The sequence below is a fragment of the Chiroxiphia lanceolata genome, chromosome 18, assembly GCF_009829145.1.
Source record: "Chiroxiphia lanceolata isolate bChiLan1 chromosome 18, bChiLan1.pri, whole genome shotgun sequence".
Classification (NCBI taxonomy): Eukaryota; Metazoa; Chordata; class Aves; order Passeriformes; family Pipridae; genus Chiroxiphia; species Chiroxiphia lanceolata.
In genome coordinates, this window is record NC_045654.1 from 5,601,609 (window position 1) to 5,616,610 (window position 15,002).

Here is a 15,002-nt window from a genome sequence, read left to right on the forward strand (position 1 = left end):
TTTGTATAAAAATGCTAGTCTGAGGAAAGAAGACATAATAAAAATGCTGCACTTCACTATTAATTAGAAATCGTTATTTTAGTCTTCAAGAAGTTTCTGAAATGGGAACCAGAGGAGCCTGCCTTTAACTCCAGAAACATCTGTAAATTCCCGTGAATATCAACAAAATACTGGTAACCCCTTGATAGTTTTAGATATGTAAATACATCTACATCTAAAATATTCAAACCTCTTGCTACAGATTTCAAATAAATATAACTGACAGCTCGGTTGTCTCAGGTTCTCAAAGTGACACATGAGCAGAAGAAAATCCAGTCATCTTTTTGAAAGGCAGCCCATTCATTCTAAGGATCTCAAGGCCCTTCCCAACATTAAAAGCTTGATATGCATCACTGCTGGGATGGAATCACAATTCTGTTCTCCTTAAAGACTGAAAAACTGAAGTGAGAGTCAACAGCACAAAACTAGAGGAGGTCAGAAACTCCTGCACTGGAGGAACAATCAAGAAAAACAAATCAACTTGACTCTCAATTCCATTACATAGGAAAGTTAGTCCACTGTCCTGAACACTGGCCCTATGTCTCAGTCAGGAACCAATGGTTTTCAGACAGCTTAGGTGGTTTTTATTTTCTAATGTGAAGGGTTAACAGATCTTAACCCTCTAGAGCTCAACTTCCCTTTTTTCTATCAGATGTTATACAGATGCTGAACAGGTTCTGAACCCACAACATGCAGTTTAAAGACAGCATGTCCCAAAGCATTCTGGAGTGCTTTTAATACCCAGATAAGTAGGAAAGAGATCTTGAATCTCAGACTGAAGTACCTTGCTCACCTACAGCAGCTCCTGGTTCCAACGAACTCTGACTGTGACTTGGAAAGTTGGGTGTTGTTGGAGTGTAAGGTAACACAGGATCTGGCATTGTCATCACTGGGTTAGTGCTGACAGGAGTTGGCTGAATAACACTGACAGGAGTAGAGGTGGGAGAAAGGATCAGATGCTGGACTGGGTCTCTGTATTCTGAGAGATCAATTCTCTTTCCCAGACTGGGCCGAGGAGGATCACATGTTGTGAGGTGCTGATACATGGCAAGTAAAGCTTCTCCCAAACACTTCCACCTGCACATGGGAACACAACAGCATCACGGCATTAATTCTTGTCACATTATTTTCTAAATTATATTTACAGTATTTTCTCCAGTAACTTAGAGATAGCAAAAGCAGTTTCTCAGTAGGAAAGCAATACACATTTGAGTGTCAAAAATCTGCCCCATGACTAGAAAAGCTGGAGAATATCTTTCTATGTTTCCTGTCATATGGACCGTGACAGGACTGGAACAGAGGTCCTTAGGAGCTTTCCTTCACCACTCAGCAAGCACAAGTTTTCAGAGGAAACTGGTATACTGGTTGGAGTAAGAAAGAAATGGGAGTCACTAATGTGGATAATCTCAAAGAATGTCTATGCAGCAGTTGCTGAGGAAATTACTCTACACCAAACCCTAAAACCAGTAAAAAATGTAGCGTCAAATAAACAATTTTCAGGTTCTGCATTCAATCAACAATAATAAAAGAAGTCACCCTCATCCACAACTAGGAGCAACTTACCTGCAATAGGACTTACATGCAAAGTCCATTAATATTCCAGAAAAATATGTGCAACAAAAAAACCAAATCAAACCCCAATCCCTCACGATAAAGACATATACAACAACTTACTAGTATCTTAGTTGCTGCAAATAAATACTTGCAATTTTTTTGTTTCCACTATCCCAACAGCAAAAAGAATTTTTGAAAAGCTAAACTTACTTTGAAATTCATATACAAACTAGACATATATGAATAATCCAATAATACAGTTTGAATAGCTGCCAAATCACTCTTAGCTACCTTTTTTTTTTTTAACATCACTGGTTTTAAATCAAAAATTGAAAACTGATAGCTAGGGGGTTTGTGCTAAAACAGTAAGCACACCAAACAAACCTATAAACTAATAACAAAACACTGGGGGGTTGGTTTGTTTTTACAAGGCAAAAAAAAAAGCGTTCTGTAGAAATCTGAAGCTCACCACAGCTGTGACCACACGGGGCTTCAGAGGAACCTTTTAAAAAGAGAAAATACAAAGACATACGTGAAAAAGGGAATTGGCTGGACCAGTCTGAGGTCTGGCTCCCTGTCACGCACCAGCAAAGCTTGTCTCTTCTTACGCAGCTCCAGCGCTTCGTTTAGGATTCTTCCTGTTTCAGCTGCACTCACATTTACATTATGGATAGACATGTCACTAAGAAATAATGAGAAATGGAGACAAGTTAAAGCTTTTGTTTGTTGGTTGGGGTTTTTTTTATTGGTTTGTTGTTTTTTTCTTAAAGGCTGGGGGGGCATTAATTTCAAATCTCCATACGATGTAACAAAAATAGTTTTAAAAGAAGGATTCAAATAACATTATTTTATGAACTTTATGGCATGTATATAGAAGTGTTCACCACCAGAAATCTTTATTTTGAATGAGCAGCTAACTTAGACAGGTCCTGTAAATTTTATGGGCCTTTATTTTCTATTCCCACTTTCCTCTTACCCACTCATACTACAAAATCCACACAGAAAGAAACAGTCTACTTTGCAGAGCTACACAACAACAAACTTGTAGCAAAGGTTTTACATTACATACTGCAATAAAAAAGAAATAATAAAGGACTAAAATCTTAACCATAATGTTGCAAAATATCTTCAGAGTTGCACTGGTCTGAAACCTTAATAAAGTAAGAATTTCAGCATCTTGGGTACTAATGAAACATACAGAGCCATCTGACTGTACTCATTTGTCAATAAAAATCAGTAAGACTCCCAAAGTAGTCCCAAATTTGTAACTGCTTGGAAAAGCAGTAATGTGGGGGGGAGTTTAAGGTGGGAGTTATTTTGTTTTGGTTGTTATTGTTTGGTTTTAATTAGGAAAACTAAAGTGAATGCTGCAGGGATCAGCTACTAATAAGTAAAACAAAGGCAGATGATTACAAGAGATCTGGGTGTGAAAATAAGTGAGCAGCAACAAATGGATCCTTTGCCTCTTTCTACCTCCCTCCAAAAGTTATTAGTGAAGAACATTCTGTCAGCAGCACCAGTAACATTATTATTATTCAGAAGGCAGGTTAGCAAGATATCACTATCACTTAAAGCATAAGATCTCAGCAGCTTTTTAGAACAACCCCAAACCCAAAATTTACACTCCAAGGGCAGCATGTACTGTAAGACAACATTCACCATTTGAGGAACATCCTTAAGGAGTCTTTCCGGAGGCAAGGCTGCTCCTCAAAGATCTTCTCCTTCAGAACCAGTCCTTTGCTATATAGGCAGTCTTTTTCCAGAGCTTTGCAGATAAAGTACAAACATGCTGACAGAGAAATAGGAATTGAATGGTCAATGGCTGCTTTGGTTCATTCAAAGCTCCCAGTTCTGGGCCTCACATACACCACTGAATTCCACCCAAATGTGACATTTGCATTAATTAGTCCCATAGCTTTGTAACGTGTCAAATAATCACCTGCATATAGTTCAAATAGCCTATTATGTCTTTCCAGGTATTATATCCAGAAAAAGAATATAATTAATTTTGTTTAAACAATGTTTGCAGTACATCTTTCACTTACTTTCAAGACTTCATTCTGACACAGAAGAAATCAGAATCATAAACCAGAATCACAATTATTTACCATTTTTATGTTATCAAATGTCTTAACTGCAGATTCCACTGGTGAAACAAGCAGTGTATCCCACCAGGGCTTTGCTCACGTGTAATGACATGAGGAGAATTAGAACCATTCCAGTGGGACAAACCTAAGGGATTAGATTCAACAATTCTGCCATCTTGCAGATCTCCCAAACTTCCTTTGAATCAGTTCATGCACTGGATATTATTACTCAAATGTAAAATCTTAAGGTCAGTTATATCCACTGCTGTAACTATAATAAATCATACTAGGCTATGTAGTTTTATAGCCAAAACTATGTAGCTGGAAATCAGTAGAAAGACAAACCTAATATACATCAAAAGGGAAAAGAACAGTCTACAGGGAAACTTCCTGCAGAGGCTCTGATCTAAGAGCCCCCGTCATTTACTTTTAGGGTAACCAGAACTGATATAAACCATCATACTTTATCATGAAATTAAAAAATCTCTATCAGGAAACAGGAGTCTCTATCATACCCTAACATATTGCTTATGCCAGATACAACCCATACAATTGCATCATTACAATTTTTTTAATTGGTATGTAAAATTACACATATATTGAGATTTTTTCCCACACATCATACTCACTTGTATAGTCACTGAGTGTATACAAGATTGTGATAAGGTTATCTAAACAAGGCCAGTGATCAGGATTACACCTGAGACCTTCTTCAAAAGCGTGACGAGCCAAAGGAAGGCGGATTAGTTTTATTGCCACACGACCAATTTTATACCAGAGGTTGACATCAGTAGAGTCCAGCATTACAGCCTAGAAAGCATAACAAACAACATCACATTCCAGACACACAGATCCACTTGTCTGCAGGGACTGGCACTGCTTTAGTTTTCAGCAGGATCACAACTGCTTTGGGGATTGAAAGGTGGACCAGTTACATTCCATGTAGTGTCAGAAAGCACACACTATTCAACTATACATTCACATGATGTATGCCAAGGTGTATGTCTATATTTTAGAAAGTTTTAACAAATATTAAGGCTCCACTGTTTTATTTCAGCTGCACTGTACCTCCAGATAAAACTCCATGGCTGTCTCTAAGTCATCCCGTTGTGCTGCCAGTTGTGCTAGGTTTTTATAGGTGGAATATTTTAACATCAAACCTGGGTGTTTCAGCCCTTCTTTCTCATCACCAGAAAGCACTGCCTAGAAATGATAAAGTAAATGCAATGTGGGCATTAGGAATCAGACAAGTAAAAAGGACAGTAAACAACCTGCCAATTGACAATATTGACATTTCCAGTTAGCCAATTAGAAATGAAGACAAGATACAGTAAAAGCAGTTTCTAAAGTTTCATTCTCTGAAGGTCACTGACCTCTCTCAGAAGACGAATCTCAAGGAGCTCATGATAAGCTTTGGCAGACTCTTCAAATCGGTCATGTTTCTGAAGGTCCAAAGCCTTGTGGTACAAAGCAAAAGCTTCTGCTTCCTGGGATTAAAAAAATTAGAACCTATTGGGTAAGGCAACTTTGTTAAATACAGTTATTACAATATACTTACATTTACTATGCATATCAGTGGTTTCACACTTTTATTGCTTTACTGACCTAAAATAACTCATTTGTGTGAAGCTTTAGTTTGCTAAAGGAGGGTCCAAGAGATAAGATAGTAACGCAGCTTTCCTAAAAACAAGACACTGGGTTGAACAATCCCTGCAATGAGAGGACGAAACTCCCATCAAAACAAAGCTTGACTAACAAAACAGTGGGTCTACTCACCTGAGCTTCCTTTGTCTGTGTCTTGTGACTTTTGAAGGTCCCTTCATAGTCATCCTCAACCGTGGAGCTCGCGTTCAGCGCTGCGATTCGGATCTGTGATGGCAGTTGGGAGGCAACAAGGAATGTGACATCTACATGTGCCCCAGTTTCCTTTGCAAATTGGATTCTTCCCTTTTTTTTTTTTTTTTACTTAAGTGTTACAGGGACAATACTGTGAGATTTCTACATAAAGTTACAAGAGCTGTAATGATCAAATAATATCAAAACAATTTCCTTTCAACTGTTTTACAAGCAACAGCTTCTCTAGAACAGACATGTGCATTACAGTGTTGGGGTTTTTTTCAAATTCTTAAATTTACCAGTAACTACTATCACTTCAAAATCAATGGTCTCATTATGGCAAATTATTCTTGGTCCCAGGGGAAGAGAAAATTCACCATTTTATTTTTACCAAAACATCTCAAAAGCCATCTCAATAAGCCCTTACCATGTTCAGAGGTTTTCACACTGTCTTTCTCCAGGATTAAGAGGAAGGGCCTGACAAAAACAGGTCTGGAAAGCAAACAGGATCCGAATATTTACTCTGCTTGTAAAGAAAACACTCAGAAGTAAAGACAAGCTGGGAATACTTTAATCAACAACCAATTAACTGTTCTACTTCACCACCACCCCATGCCAAGAAATAAACTGCCCAACCACTGAGGAACAATAACATTGAAGTGAATTTTAACTAGAGACAGAAAATAAAATACAAAATTATTAAAACACATTAATTACTTCAGGATGGTTTTCATGACTTTCAGTTACTGTGTAATATTCAGTGAACATACAAGATAGTAACAACATTACAACACAAATCCCTTTAAAGACAAAAGCTAAACCCAAAAATGCTTCTTGAATACTCCAACACTTTATGAGCATGAATTGTTATAGCTTATGAGTTTATCTTCAGTTGCTTCAAAACAAACCAACCAAACAAAAAAAGCCCAAACAAACAAACAAATAAAAAAAAAAGAAGTTTTCCTGCACCTTATCTACAGCACAAGTCACAGCCCTTACAGATACCTACAGAACAGGAAAGTTAAAAAATGGAGTGTTATCTGTGTCAGACTGACTTTGCAGCAGGTCATAGAGGCTGGGGAACCCACTGCTCAAAGCACCATCTGCACTTGGAAATGCCTCTGATTAAAGCAGTTTTCGTCACTGCCATCCCTGCTAGAACAGAACCAGTGTTTATAACTCACCTGTTCTTTCTGAATACACTGACCAACCTCTACAGACCACCTCTACTGCAAAAGCAAGGTGTAGTCACTGCATGTACACTTAGGTATATTAAATTTATGCAAACGAAAGAAACTGAGCTTTTACTAACCAGTATTTCTTCATTCTGAAGGAAGGATACTAATATTTCCAGTCTTTTTACCAATGATAAAAAGTTTGAAGAGGTAAATACACATTCATAATCTGTAAGCAATTTTTCCTCATAACTAAGCCCATAATTTAGATTCAATTAACTGCTTGAAACATCATGTTAGTAAAGGCAACAAAAAAAAATGAAAAGAGTTCTGTGCTGCTCTTTTAGAAAAGCTTCATTGCTACGTGATAAAACCTTCCCATCGACTCAAACAAAAAGATGACACATGCAAGACAGGCTAAAAACAGTCTTTTATATGGGAGACTACATTAATAGAACAGTAAGTCCAGAATTAACCACAGCAGGAAGCAGTGGGAGTTTTGAACTATAAGCCAAATTAACTCACACATCATCATGATTAGTTCTGTGTGTAGACAAAATAATGCTTTGACAGGAATTTCATTCATTCAGCAATGATCATTTGCTTGCCCATGCACCACTTGCTTTCCCTGCCTGCAGCTAAATCAGACTGACAACTGCACAGCAATAAAGCATTTTTCTCTTTAAGTCACTAAATAAACATTAATAAAACTTCCAGTCTCTTTCAGGACAAAGACTCCTTGTCTACTTCGCATATGGAGAAAATACATGCCCAGAGATTGGTGGTTGCCTCTTTCAGATGTATGGAATGCTACACATTTTGTCAGGAAATACAGTTGCTCATGACATCTGAATAAGTAAGTTTGTGTGATCCCAAATCAATCACATATATTAAACTGAGTGGCTTGAAGTCCACTCACAAATATGCCTATTCAAAAATATGCCCAATCTTGCTCAAGGTGGAAGTCACCAGCAGAGACTGTGGTCAAGAGTTAACTTCCAAGGTCAGACTGCCAGGGAAACTACAGTTACAGAAAACATGGCAAAACAATTCTAATTCTACTTATTATTTATACCAGAACTTTGTACCATACAGGAATTTAGTAACAAATATTTGGCACCTCTCCTCTCTGCTGTTTATAAGTTGAAAGTGCATAACCAAACAGAACTGTGTAATGCTCCTAAAAAACAGGGAAAGGGTGTTTCCTCCACACAGCTTTGTATTGGTGTGTCAGGCACTGGGAGGGCTATTTCATTTTAAACCAGGCACTGTACGTGGTTGCAAAATTAATAATGAACTGAGTTACAACAGGGTTCTAATCTCTAGGAACTGGGTATGCCACTACCAGCGCTTCCAGAGGAGCACAGCTACAGCAGATAAGTAGAAAAAAAGAGAATTACTCTTTACTATAAACTATTACAAAGCAGCTTGAATTTTTTTCAGTTTTAAGAGTGTCTCAGCTATATATCTGTGGCTATGACAGCCGTGCACATCTTGAAAGGCAACAAGACTTTTGCCTTCAAAATCTTCTCTTTTACCTTAGTAGTTTAACACTTAAGTAAAAATTCCAAATTGCTCCCAGAGCTTGTGTTGTCAGCTTCAAAGTAAGAAACAAAGGGAGTGACTCGGGCTTTCCTGGCTTTTATTGCTGCCGCTACACTCGGGATCCACACATTGCAAATACACGTTTGTTTAAAACAAAACAAAACAAAACAAACACCACTAAATCTTTGTTTTGGATTTTTTGTTTGTTTGTTCGTTTGTTTTAACACTGCAAAGATCCGCCCGCATTTCAGCACAAGCCGGTTTTGCCGAAACACGGTCACTTTCTGCACGGAGGGGCAGGGACGCTGCTCACGCCGGCACACCGGGGGGAGGCACAGGGGACCGGGAGGAGGCGGGAGCCCACGCTCGCCTCCCACCGCGGCGGGAGAGGCACGGGAGAGGCCGCCCGGCCGGGCAGGGCCCAGACACCGGCTGCCCCTCAGGCCGCTCCGCGGGGCCGGGCGGACCGGGACACTCACCTGGAGGGGCCGCCCCCGGCCTGCCGGCGCTGCTCCCGGGGGTTCCCGGGGGTTTCCCGGCGCGGGTCCCGCGCGGGTCCCTCCCGCTCCCGCCGCTCCCCCGGGACCCGCCGCTCCGCCCGTTTCCACCGCAACCGCCTCCGGAGCCCCGGCGCCAACAACGGAGCCTTTCATTGGCCGAGCAGCCGCTCCCCGGGCAGCCAATGGGAGCGCGGGGCGGCGGGAGGCGGGAGCGGGCGCTGAGGGCATGAGGGAAACCCCGAACAGGTGCGAAATGAGCCCAAGGTCACCGCGTTTCCCTAAAGCTTCCCGGGAGAAGATAGACATTATAAATGCCCCGGGAGGTGTTTCAGCATGGTGGCGGCAGCGTTGCAAAATGTGGAATGTGTGAAAATTTTCTCGAGAAAGGATGTTTATGAAGTTCGATCTTTGTGTGCTTTCAAGCCTAATCAAGAAGAAAATAGATTCAATCCGTGAAACAAGCTCTAAGTGATGTCTAGGTATTAGTAACACAAATCACCTGTCGGCAGAATTGCCTTGTTAAGGTTTAAGGCTTGCCATGTTTCGATGATCTCGGGGGGAGTTTAACAAAGCTTGGGAAGGAGGGTTGTACCACTGATAATGAACACAAAGAACGCAGAATTTACGGGCCACAGGGACATCTGGTAGAACAGCCAGAATAAGGAAGAAACTAATAATGACAACTCGGAAACTGCTCAAACAGCTTCAATTGGGTAAAAGGTAATTCAGGCAGGGGCAGATCACAAACCCCCTTGGACTCACAGACCATCGACTCAAGAAACCCACTGACCCAAAAGGAAAGACTGAGCCTGGGGACTAATTAGCACGAGAAGTGAGAGAATCATTAACCAATGGAAGATGGAATATTGATTAATAAGAGAACTGGGTAACTTGTAGCCAATGAACATTAATGCCTTTGTTTGCTTAAATGTATAAATAGTAAAAGGTTTTGGTAGTGCTTGTGCTGGCTTTGTGGATTTGCCACACAGCCCCTCTCTCTGCAAGGAACTGTAAATAAATCCTATACCTTGACTCTGTGTGTGGATTGGCCTCTTGCACACTGGGTGAAAGAACCTATTTTGGGACAACATTTGGACGATGTGAGGCAGTGACTGAAGTCAAACACCACTGTGACAGCTTCCTGTGGAAGTAATTTTATTTACGTGTAAGGTGGTCATACAGCAGGGAGTTCTAAAGAGCACGTATGCCATTCACAGCCCTACAGAGCCCTCCATGTCAGGACAGCCTGAGCACAGACAGACTGGTGAGGCCCCACCTGTGGGACAGAACCACACGTTTAAAGCCTCCTCTTGCTACATCACATCCCACTGGCAAAGGTAAGCTTGTGCTCAGTCACCACTGACTGAGCATTCATTGCACTGAATCACCATTTAGCTTGGTAAGAGTCCTCTTCCTCTCAAATGTATGATCTCCAGTGTCCCATTTGTGTTAATACCTTTCCTTCCATCATGGCAAACCAAGAACAGGGTTTTCATGAGCAGCAGCAGCATCACACTGTTGTGGTTGAAGAGTAACTTGCAAAGCTATGGTAATTCTGTAATACATTTTGTCAGTAGTGCCCTGCAGTGTGCTCAGGGCCTCCCTGGTCCTCTCTAGTGTAAATACACACAGAGGTTGTCCACAGTTCAAAGGTTTGAGGCTAGGAAATGGTTACTCGGTGTTCAAAATCAGAACATCACCTTTTTGCAGGGTATCCTTGAGTCCTAAAATACTGTCAAAACTACTCTAACGTTAGTTCAGTGAAGGAAAAATAGGCCACCTCTCCAGATAAACGTGAAGTAAAATGTACATTCAGCACCAGCAGTTTATGAGGGGAAACACCCAGCTGCAAACTCACAGAATCTCATTCTGTGCTGACAATCCCCAGCACCCAAAAAGCATCAAGTGGCTCAGACCAAGGTCTTCATATCCAAATGATCAATGCTTCCATTAATATTTTAACTGCTCTTATAAAAGAAAGTTTAAAGTCCATGGACCATGAAATTCTCAAGATGGTCTTTGCCCAGCACTTTTCCGATGATTTTGCATTACTTTAGGACGTTTTGGCAGGTAACACCAGCATGCAGACACAGCATGGAAACAGGCGGGAAGGTCACACTGAGGACCCATTTTATTCAGATATCTTTGCACAACATGATCTTTTCCAAGCTTTCCCTCTCCGTCCTTACTTCTTCCTGCTCAACTCTGCAATGCTGGGGAAGTTGTTTCCAGGCATGATCCCACAGCCAAGGGTGAGGGGATGAGGGTCAACATGGCCCAAAAAAGGAGAGCTGGGACATAGGGCAGAGCAAGGTTTCTCTGAAGGAAGCAAAGGCTTTGGCAAGAGTTTGTGTTTGTTCCTTCAAGAGGTAGAAGGATCTCCAGGAAACGCAGATCAGAATTACAGTGAGGTTATTTTCTGTATTTCAGTATATTCAGCTCAAGCTGGTCAAGCCCTTTGCAAAGCCAGGGCTGTCCACCCCCTCCCTGCAGCACAGTACTCCTGAGTTACACTGTGTCTCAGACTCAGTTCACCTACCTGTTCATTACCTGAGTTTCAAAAACTTTTGGTGGAAGAGACCTCCTGTGAAAGTGGAGAGACCTGGGCAGCCACGATGTCTGCTTCCTACAACCCCCCAGTGCTGTAAACCAATAAACTGACACTTATCAAAAGAGGCTTTGCTACAGTTTATTAACCAGATAAGGTGTAGACCCCCAGCCTGATACACAAATTTGTGTTTGGTATTATATTCCTGACAGATTTGGCAAACATAGAAGTTATTTCTGCTGCATAGGGAACAACCAACAACCAACTTCAAATTGTAATTAGAAGGAATATTTTCAACTGTCTTGAGTCATAAACTCCAATCAGAATGACAAAGGACCACAGAAGCCCTCTTCTGCCTTGCATTCCTGTGGACCCCCATGTCCCAAAGGACATGCTCTCAGCTCTGCTGAGCTCCCTGACCTCAACCTGACCAAGTCACAAAGTGGAAAGGAAACCAAAAAATGTTTTCAGTATCAGTGGAAGGCAGAGATAACACCACACATAAAAAGTACCCTGCTTTTGTTTTAATAAAATACCACATGAATTCCAGTTATAAAGTGAGGGAGCATATGGGTCCTAAGAGCCCAAAATACTTCTCCACTGGAAACACCAGCCACAGATCACAGTGAGATGCTGTGTCATCCCCAAACTCCCCGTCACAGTGGGGTGAGGAAAAGTACTTTGAACTGAGTAAATAACAGAAATTAAACTGGCAGGAGCAGGACTTTCAAAATATTTTCCTGTGGCACAGTGCAGGACTTCAGAAGCGACTCCCTCCTCTAGACATTGCCATCAGCACACAGACATTCAGCCCTGAGAATCTTATGGACAAATAATATTTTGTAGGAGCAGCCACTGGGGGTGGCAATGACAGAGGACAGAGCACAAGGTCTGACATGAGACTTCAATGTCTAAACTTCTCATAATCACCTCTCTTTCCAGAAAAGGCTTTCAGGGAAGCCTGAAAAAGAGAAAAATTTCACTTCTAGGTCATCTTGTCCAGCCTAGGACCCTTCTGCTGCCACAGAGAAAGAAGGATTTTTCTGCCTTGCAAAGTATGAGAAAATCTGGATAAACCTCAGAACCACTCTGGTCCTCAGTAAGGCCAAATGTTCTGGAATTAAACTTTTACTGCTACAAGACAGCTTTGTGTAGGCACATGCAAGGCCATCACCAGAGGGCAAGGGCTCAGCTGGGCTCAGGCACCATGAGAGCCTTTGTGCTACGTGACAGGCTGGAGACACTGACCTTGAACTGTCTCAGTAACATCAGTACAGGTGATTGCCCCACTCTTCAGCTTTGTGTGCACGGGACGCAAAGACAAAAGTGACTCATTCAGGTGAAGATGTAGAGTTACGCAGATTTGATCACAAGAGGGAACAGGTAGACAGATGGAGCTGGTCATGTCTGGGTTGTCTTCACCATTGCTTTGTTCCAACCAGCTGCTCAGGGGATCACAGGAATGTCATGACTGTCTTGTTCTTGCCGATCTGCCAGGGCTCCAGTGGGTAAAAGCGGATGACAATCCTTTTGGATATAAGAGCAAAAATGTGGACAGTGGACAGGAAACATTATTTTACATTATTTATATTATTTATATTATCCCTGCCCAGTTTGCAACATGGTAGAAAATCTGCACTAAGGTCTCAGTGTCTTACACTTCATGGTATTAATTTAACAGAGGCAAACATAAGCTGTGTATGGGCAGGGTACAAACAGGTACCAGGCTTCACCCACACAAATAAAAGCAGACTGAATTTCAACAGTCTGCCTACGAGATACTTGTCCATTTCAGAAGGGCCCAAGCAAACTCTTGGCAGGGATTTACCCCAGCAGTATTCAAGAGGCAGGGAAATGCTATTATCACTCTCCTTTGGGGAGAGGGGCACAGAGGGACATGGCTGACCTTCAGGAACAGTCCTGTTCCCACATTTGGCATGGTGATCCCACTGTGAAGCTCTACCAATTCCTGTGGGGTTTTGCACTAATTTCACCAACAGAACTAGTGATCTTCAGAGAACAGCTAAAGCCGAGACTGTTCAACAAATGCAAACCAGTACACGGTTTTATCTGGCCCCAAACCACATATCTGGGGTTCAGCATCCAAGAGCACTTAAAGTGTGCAATCTAGTCTTGGATCTCTATTACACCTTAACCTCCTGGAGAACATGGGAACTGTCCCAGCCTCGCTGCTCTTAACATCCCCTATACTTTGGTTTGCCGTGCTCCACATCTCGACGGACCACACAGACCTGTGGAGCTGACGGAAGGGACGATCTCCCTCTCCCTGCCCCAGGGGTTATCCCGGTGTCCTTGCCCTCGGGGCGAAGGCGGCGCCGAGGCCGATGCCGCCCGGCCGGGCCGCACTCACCGCTCGGTGCCGAGGCCCAGCTGCGCCGTCAGGACGTCGAAGAAGCGGGCGCTGTGCCGCTGGTTCTGCTCCGCCGTGCCCACCACGCCGATGGAGGAGACGACCAGCTGCGCGCAGGGCTCGGCCGAGCCCGACAGCACCATGGGCAGCCCGCTCCGCACCGTCACGTTCACCCGCTGCCGGCACAGCCACCGTTAGGCCCTGCTGCTCCCGGCCCCGCCGCTCCCGGCCCCGCCGCTCCCGGCCCCGCCGCTCCCGGCCCCGCCGCTCCCGGCCCCGCCGCTCCCGGCCCCGCGCTCACCTCGGCCGGTTTGCCCAGGATGTCGGCGGTGGCAGCGCACAGAGTCTGGGCCAGCCCCGGCGGCAGCCGCTCGGCCGGCAGGTTGGTCTCCAGCTCCACGAACGGCATCGCGCTGCTCCCACCGCGGCCCCGAACGCCGCCGCCTGCACCCGCCCGGCCCGGCCCCTGCCCCGCCCCCGGGCAACGGTGCCCCGGCGGGGGCGGGCTCGGCCCCGGGCCGCCCGCAGCAGCGCCGTGCCCGATCTGCCCTCCCCGTGCCCCTCGCCCTTTGCCGGCGCCAGGCGGGGCTCAGGGCTTTCTGTGCTCCGCCGCAGCTGCACTAGCTGGCTGTGGGGCCTTTGGGGTTTACCATGTGCCGTGCTGGGATATGCATTAGGGGCTGTGAGACCTCACACATCTCCCTGGGTAAAATGAGTTTTGTGACAGTCAGTCCTTTTGTGACATTTCAGGTCACTGCAACAGGCACCTCTGCACCTGCCTGTGCAGGGAAGGTTGAGAACTGAAGCGCAGTGATTTCTCAGAACAACCAGCACTACGAGAAATTAAAAAGCAAACAGAGAGGTTTACTCCTTTATCCACTATGTATTAATTACCAGGACTTTGAGAAATCACAACTTTGAGCTCCTGAGCTGATAAAAGTGATCCCAGCAGGCTGGCTTGCAGGGACAGCCTAATCTACAGATCAGATGTCTCTTAACTAGAGATCGGAGGTTTCTCAGAACCTGAGCTACTGTCCAGTGAGGTTCCATGTGCTCATTTACAGCAAGGGGTTATGAACCAGCTTGACTGAAAGGTCATCTGGTTTAAGGCACAGAACTGTTGTGAAAATTGCCCCTGTGTAATGTGACTTCTTGAGTTTCTACAGTCCTAAACAATGCTAATGAAAACTGATGGGATTGCTCATTTTTTTTGCTGAGGGAATTGCTTGGCCTTCACTGCTGCTAATGAAGACAATACTGGCACAAGGGGCCGTGTGTACAAACCAGCCAGGAATAAGTCTGGAAAAAGATTTCTAGGAGAGAGATTGTGAAGTGAGAGACCCAAAG

The 15,002-nt window shown here is 43.6% G+C and overlaps 2 protein-coding genes across 6 annotated transcripts in view; both read right to left on the minus strand.

Annotated features, from left to right (window-relative positions):
• Positions 1-8,838, minus strand: part of CABIN1 (calcineurin binding protein 1) — a 110,420-nt gene extending 101,582 nt beyond the window's left edge. For 2 of the 5 annotated variants that reach the window (XM_032706000.1, XM_032705998.1), the window contains exons 1-9: positions 8,716-8,838; positions 5,944-6,008; positions 5,457-5,549; positions 5,054-5,167; positions 4,749-4,883; positions 4,310-4,490; positions 3,253-3,382; positions 2,126-2,275; positions 833-1,116 (exon numbers count right to left, since the gene is read on the minus strand). In XM_032706000.1, coding sequence (XP_032561891.1) covers positions 833-1,116; positions 2,126-2,275; positions 3,253-3,382; positions 4,310-4,490; positions 4,749-4,883; positions 5,054-5,167; positions 5,457-5,549; positions 5,944-5,946 — 1,090 coding nt within the window. In that variant the 5' untranslated portion in view covers positions 5,947-6,008; positions 8,716-8,838. Of the gene's footprint in view, positions 1-823; positions 1,117-2,125; positions 2,276-3,252; positions 3,383-4,309; positions 4,491-4,748; positions 4,884-5,053; positions 5,168-5,456; positions 5,550-5,943; positions 6,040-8,715 lie in introns of all 5 variants that reach the window. The other 3 variants (XM_032705999.1, XM_032705996.1, XM_032705997.1) reach the window with 2 other exon arrangements.
• A 2,568-nt stretch (positions 8,839-11,406) lies between these two features.
• DDT (D-dopachrome tautomerase) lies at positions 11,407-14,126 on the minus strand. Its single transcript, XM_032706033.1, has 3 exons — positions 13,957-14,126; positions 13,656-13,831; positions 11,407-12,811 (listed from the first exon to the last, which is right to left on the minus strand). Exons 1-3 carry the CDS (start codon positions 14,062-14,064, stop codon positions 12,739-12,741), a joined length of 357 nt encoding a protein of 118 aa, XP_032561924.1. The 5' UTR covers positions 14,065-14,126; the 3' UTR covers positions 11,407-12,738.
• Positions 14,127-15,002: the final 876 nt, after the last annotated feature.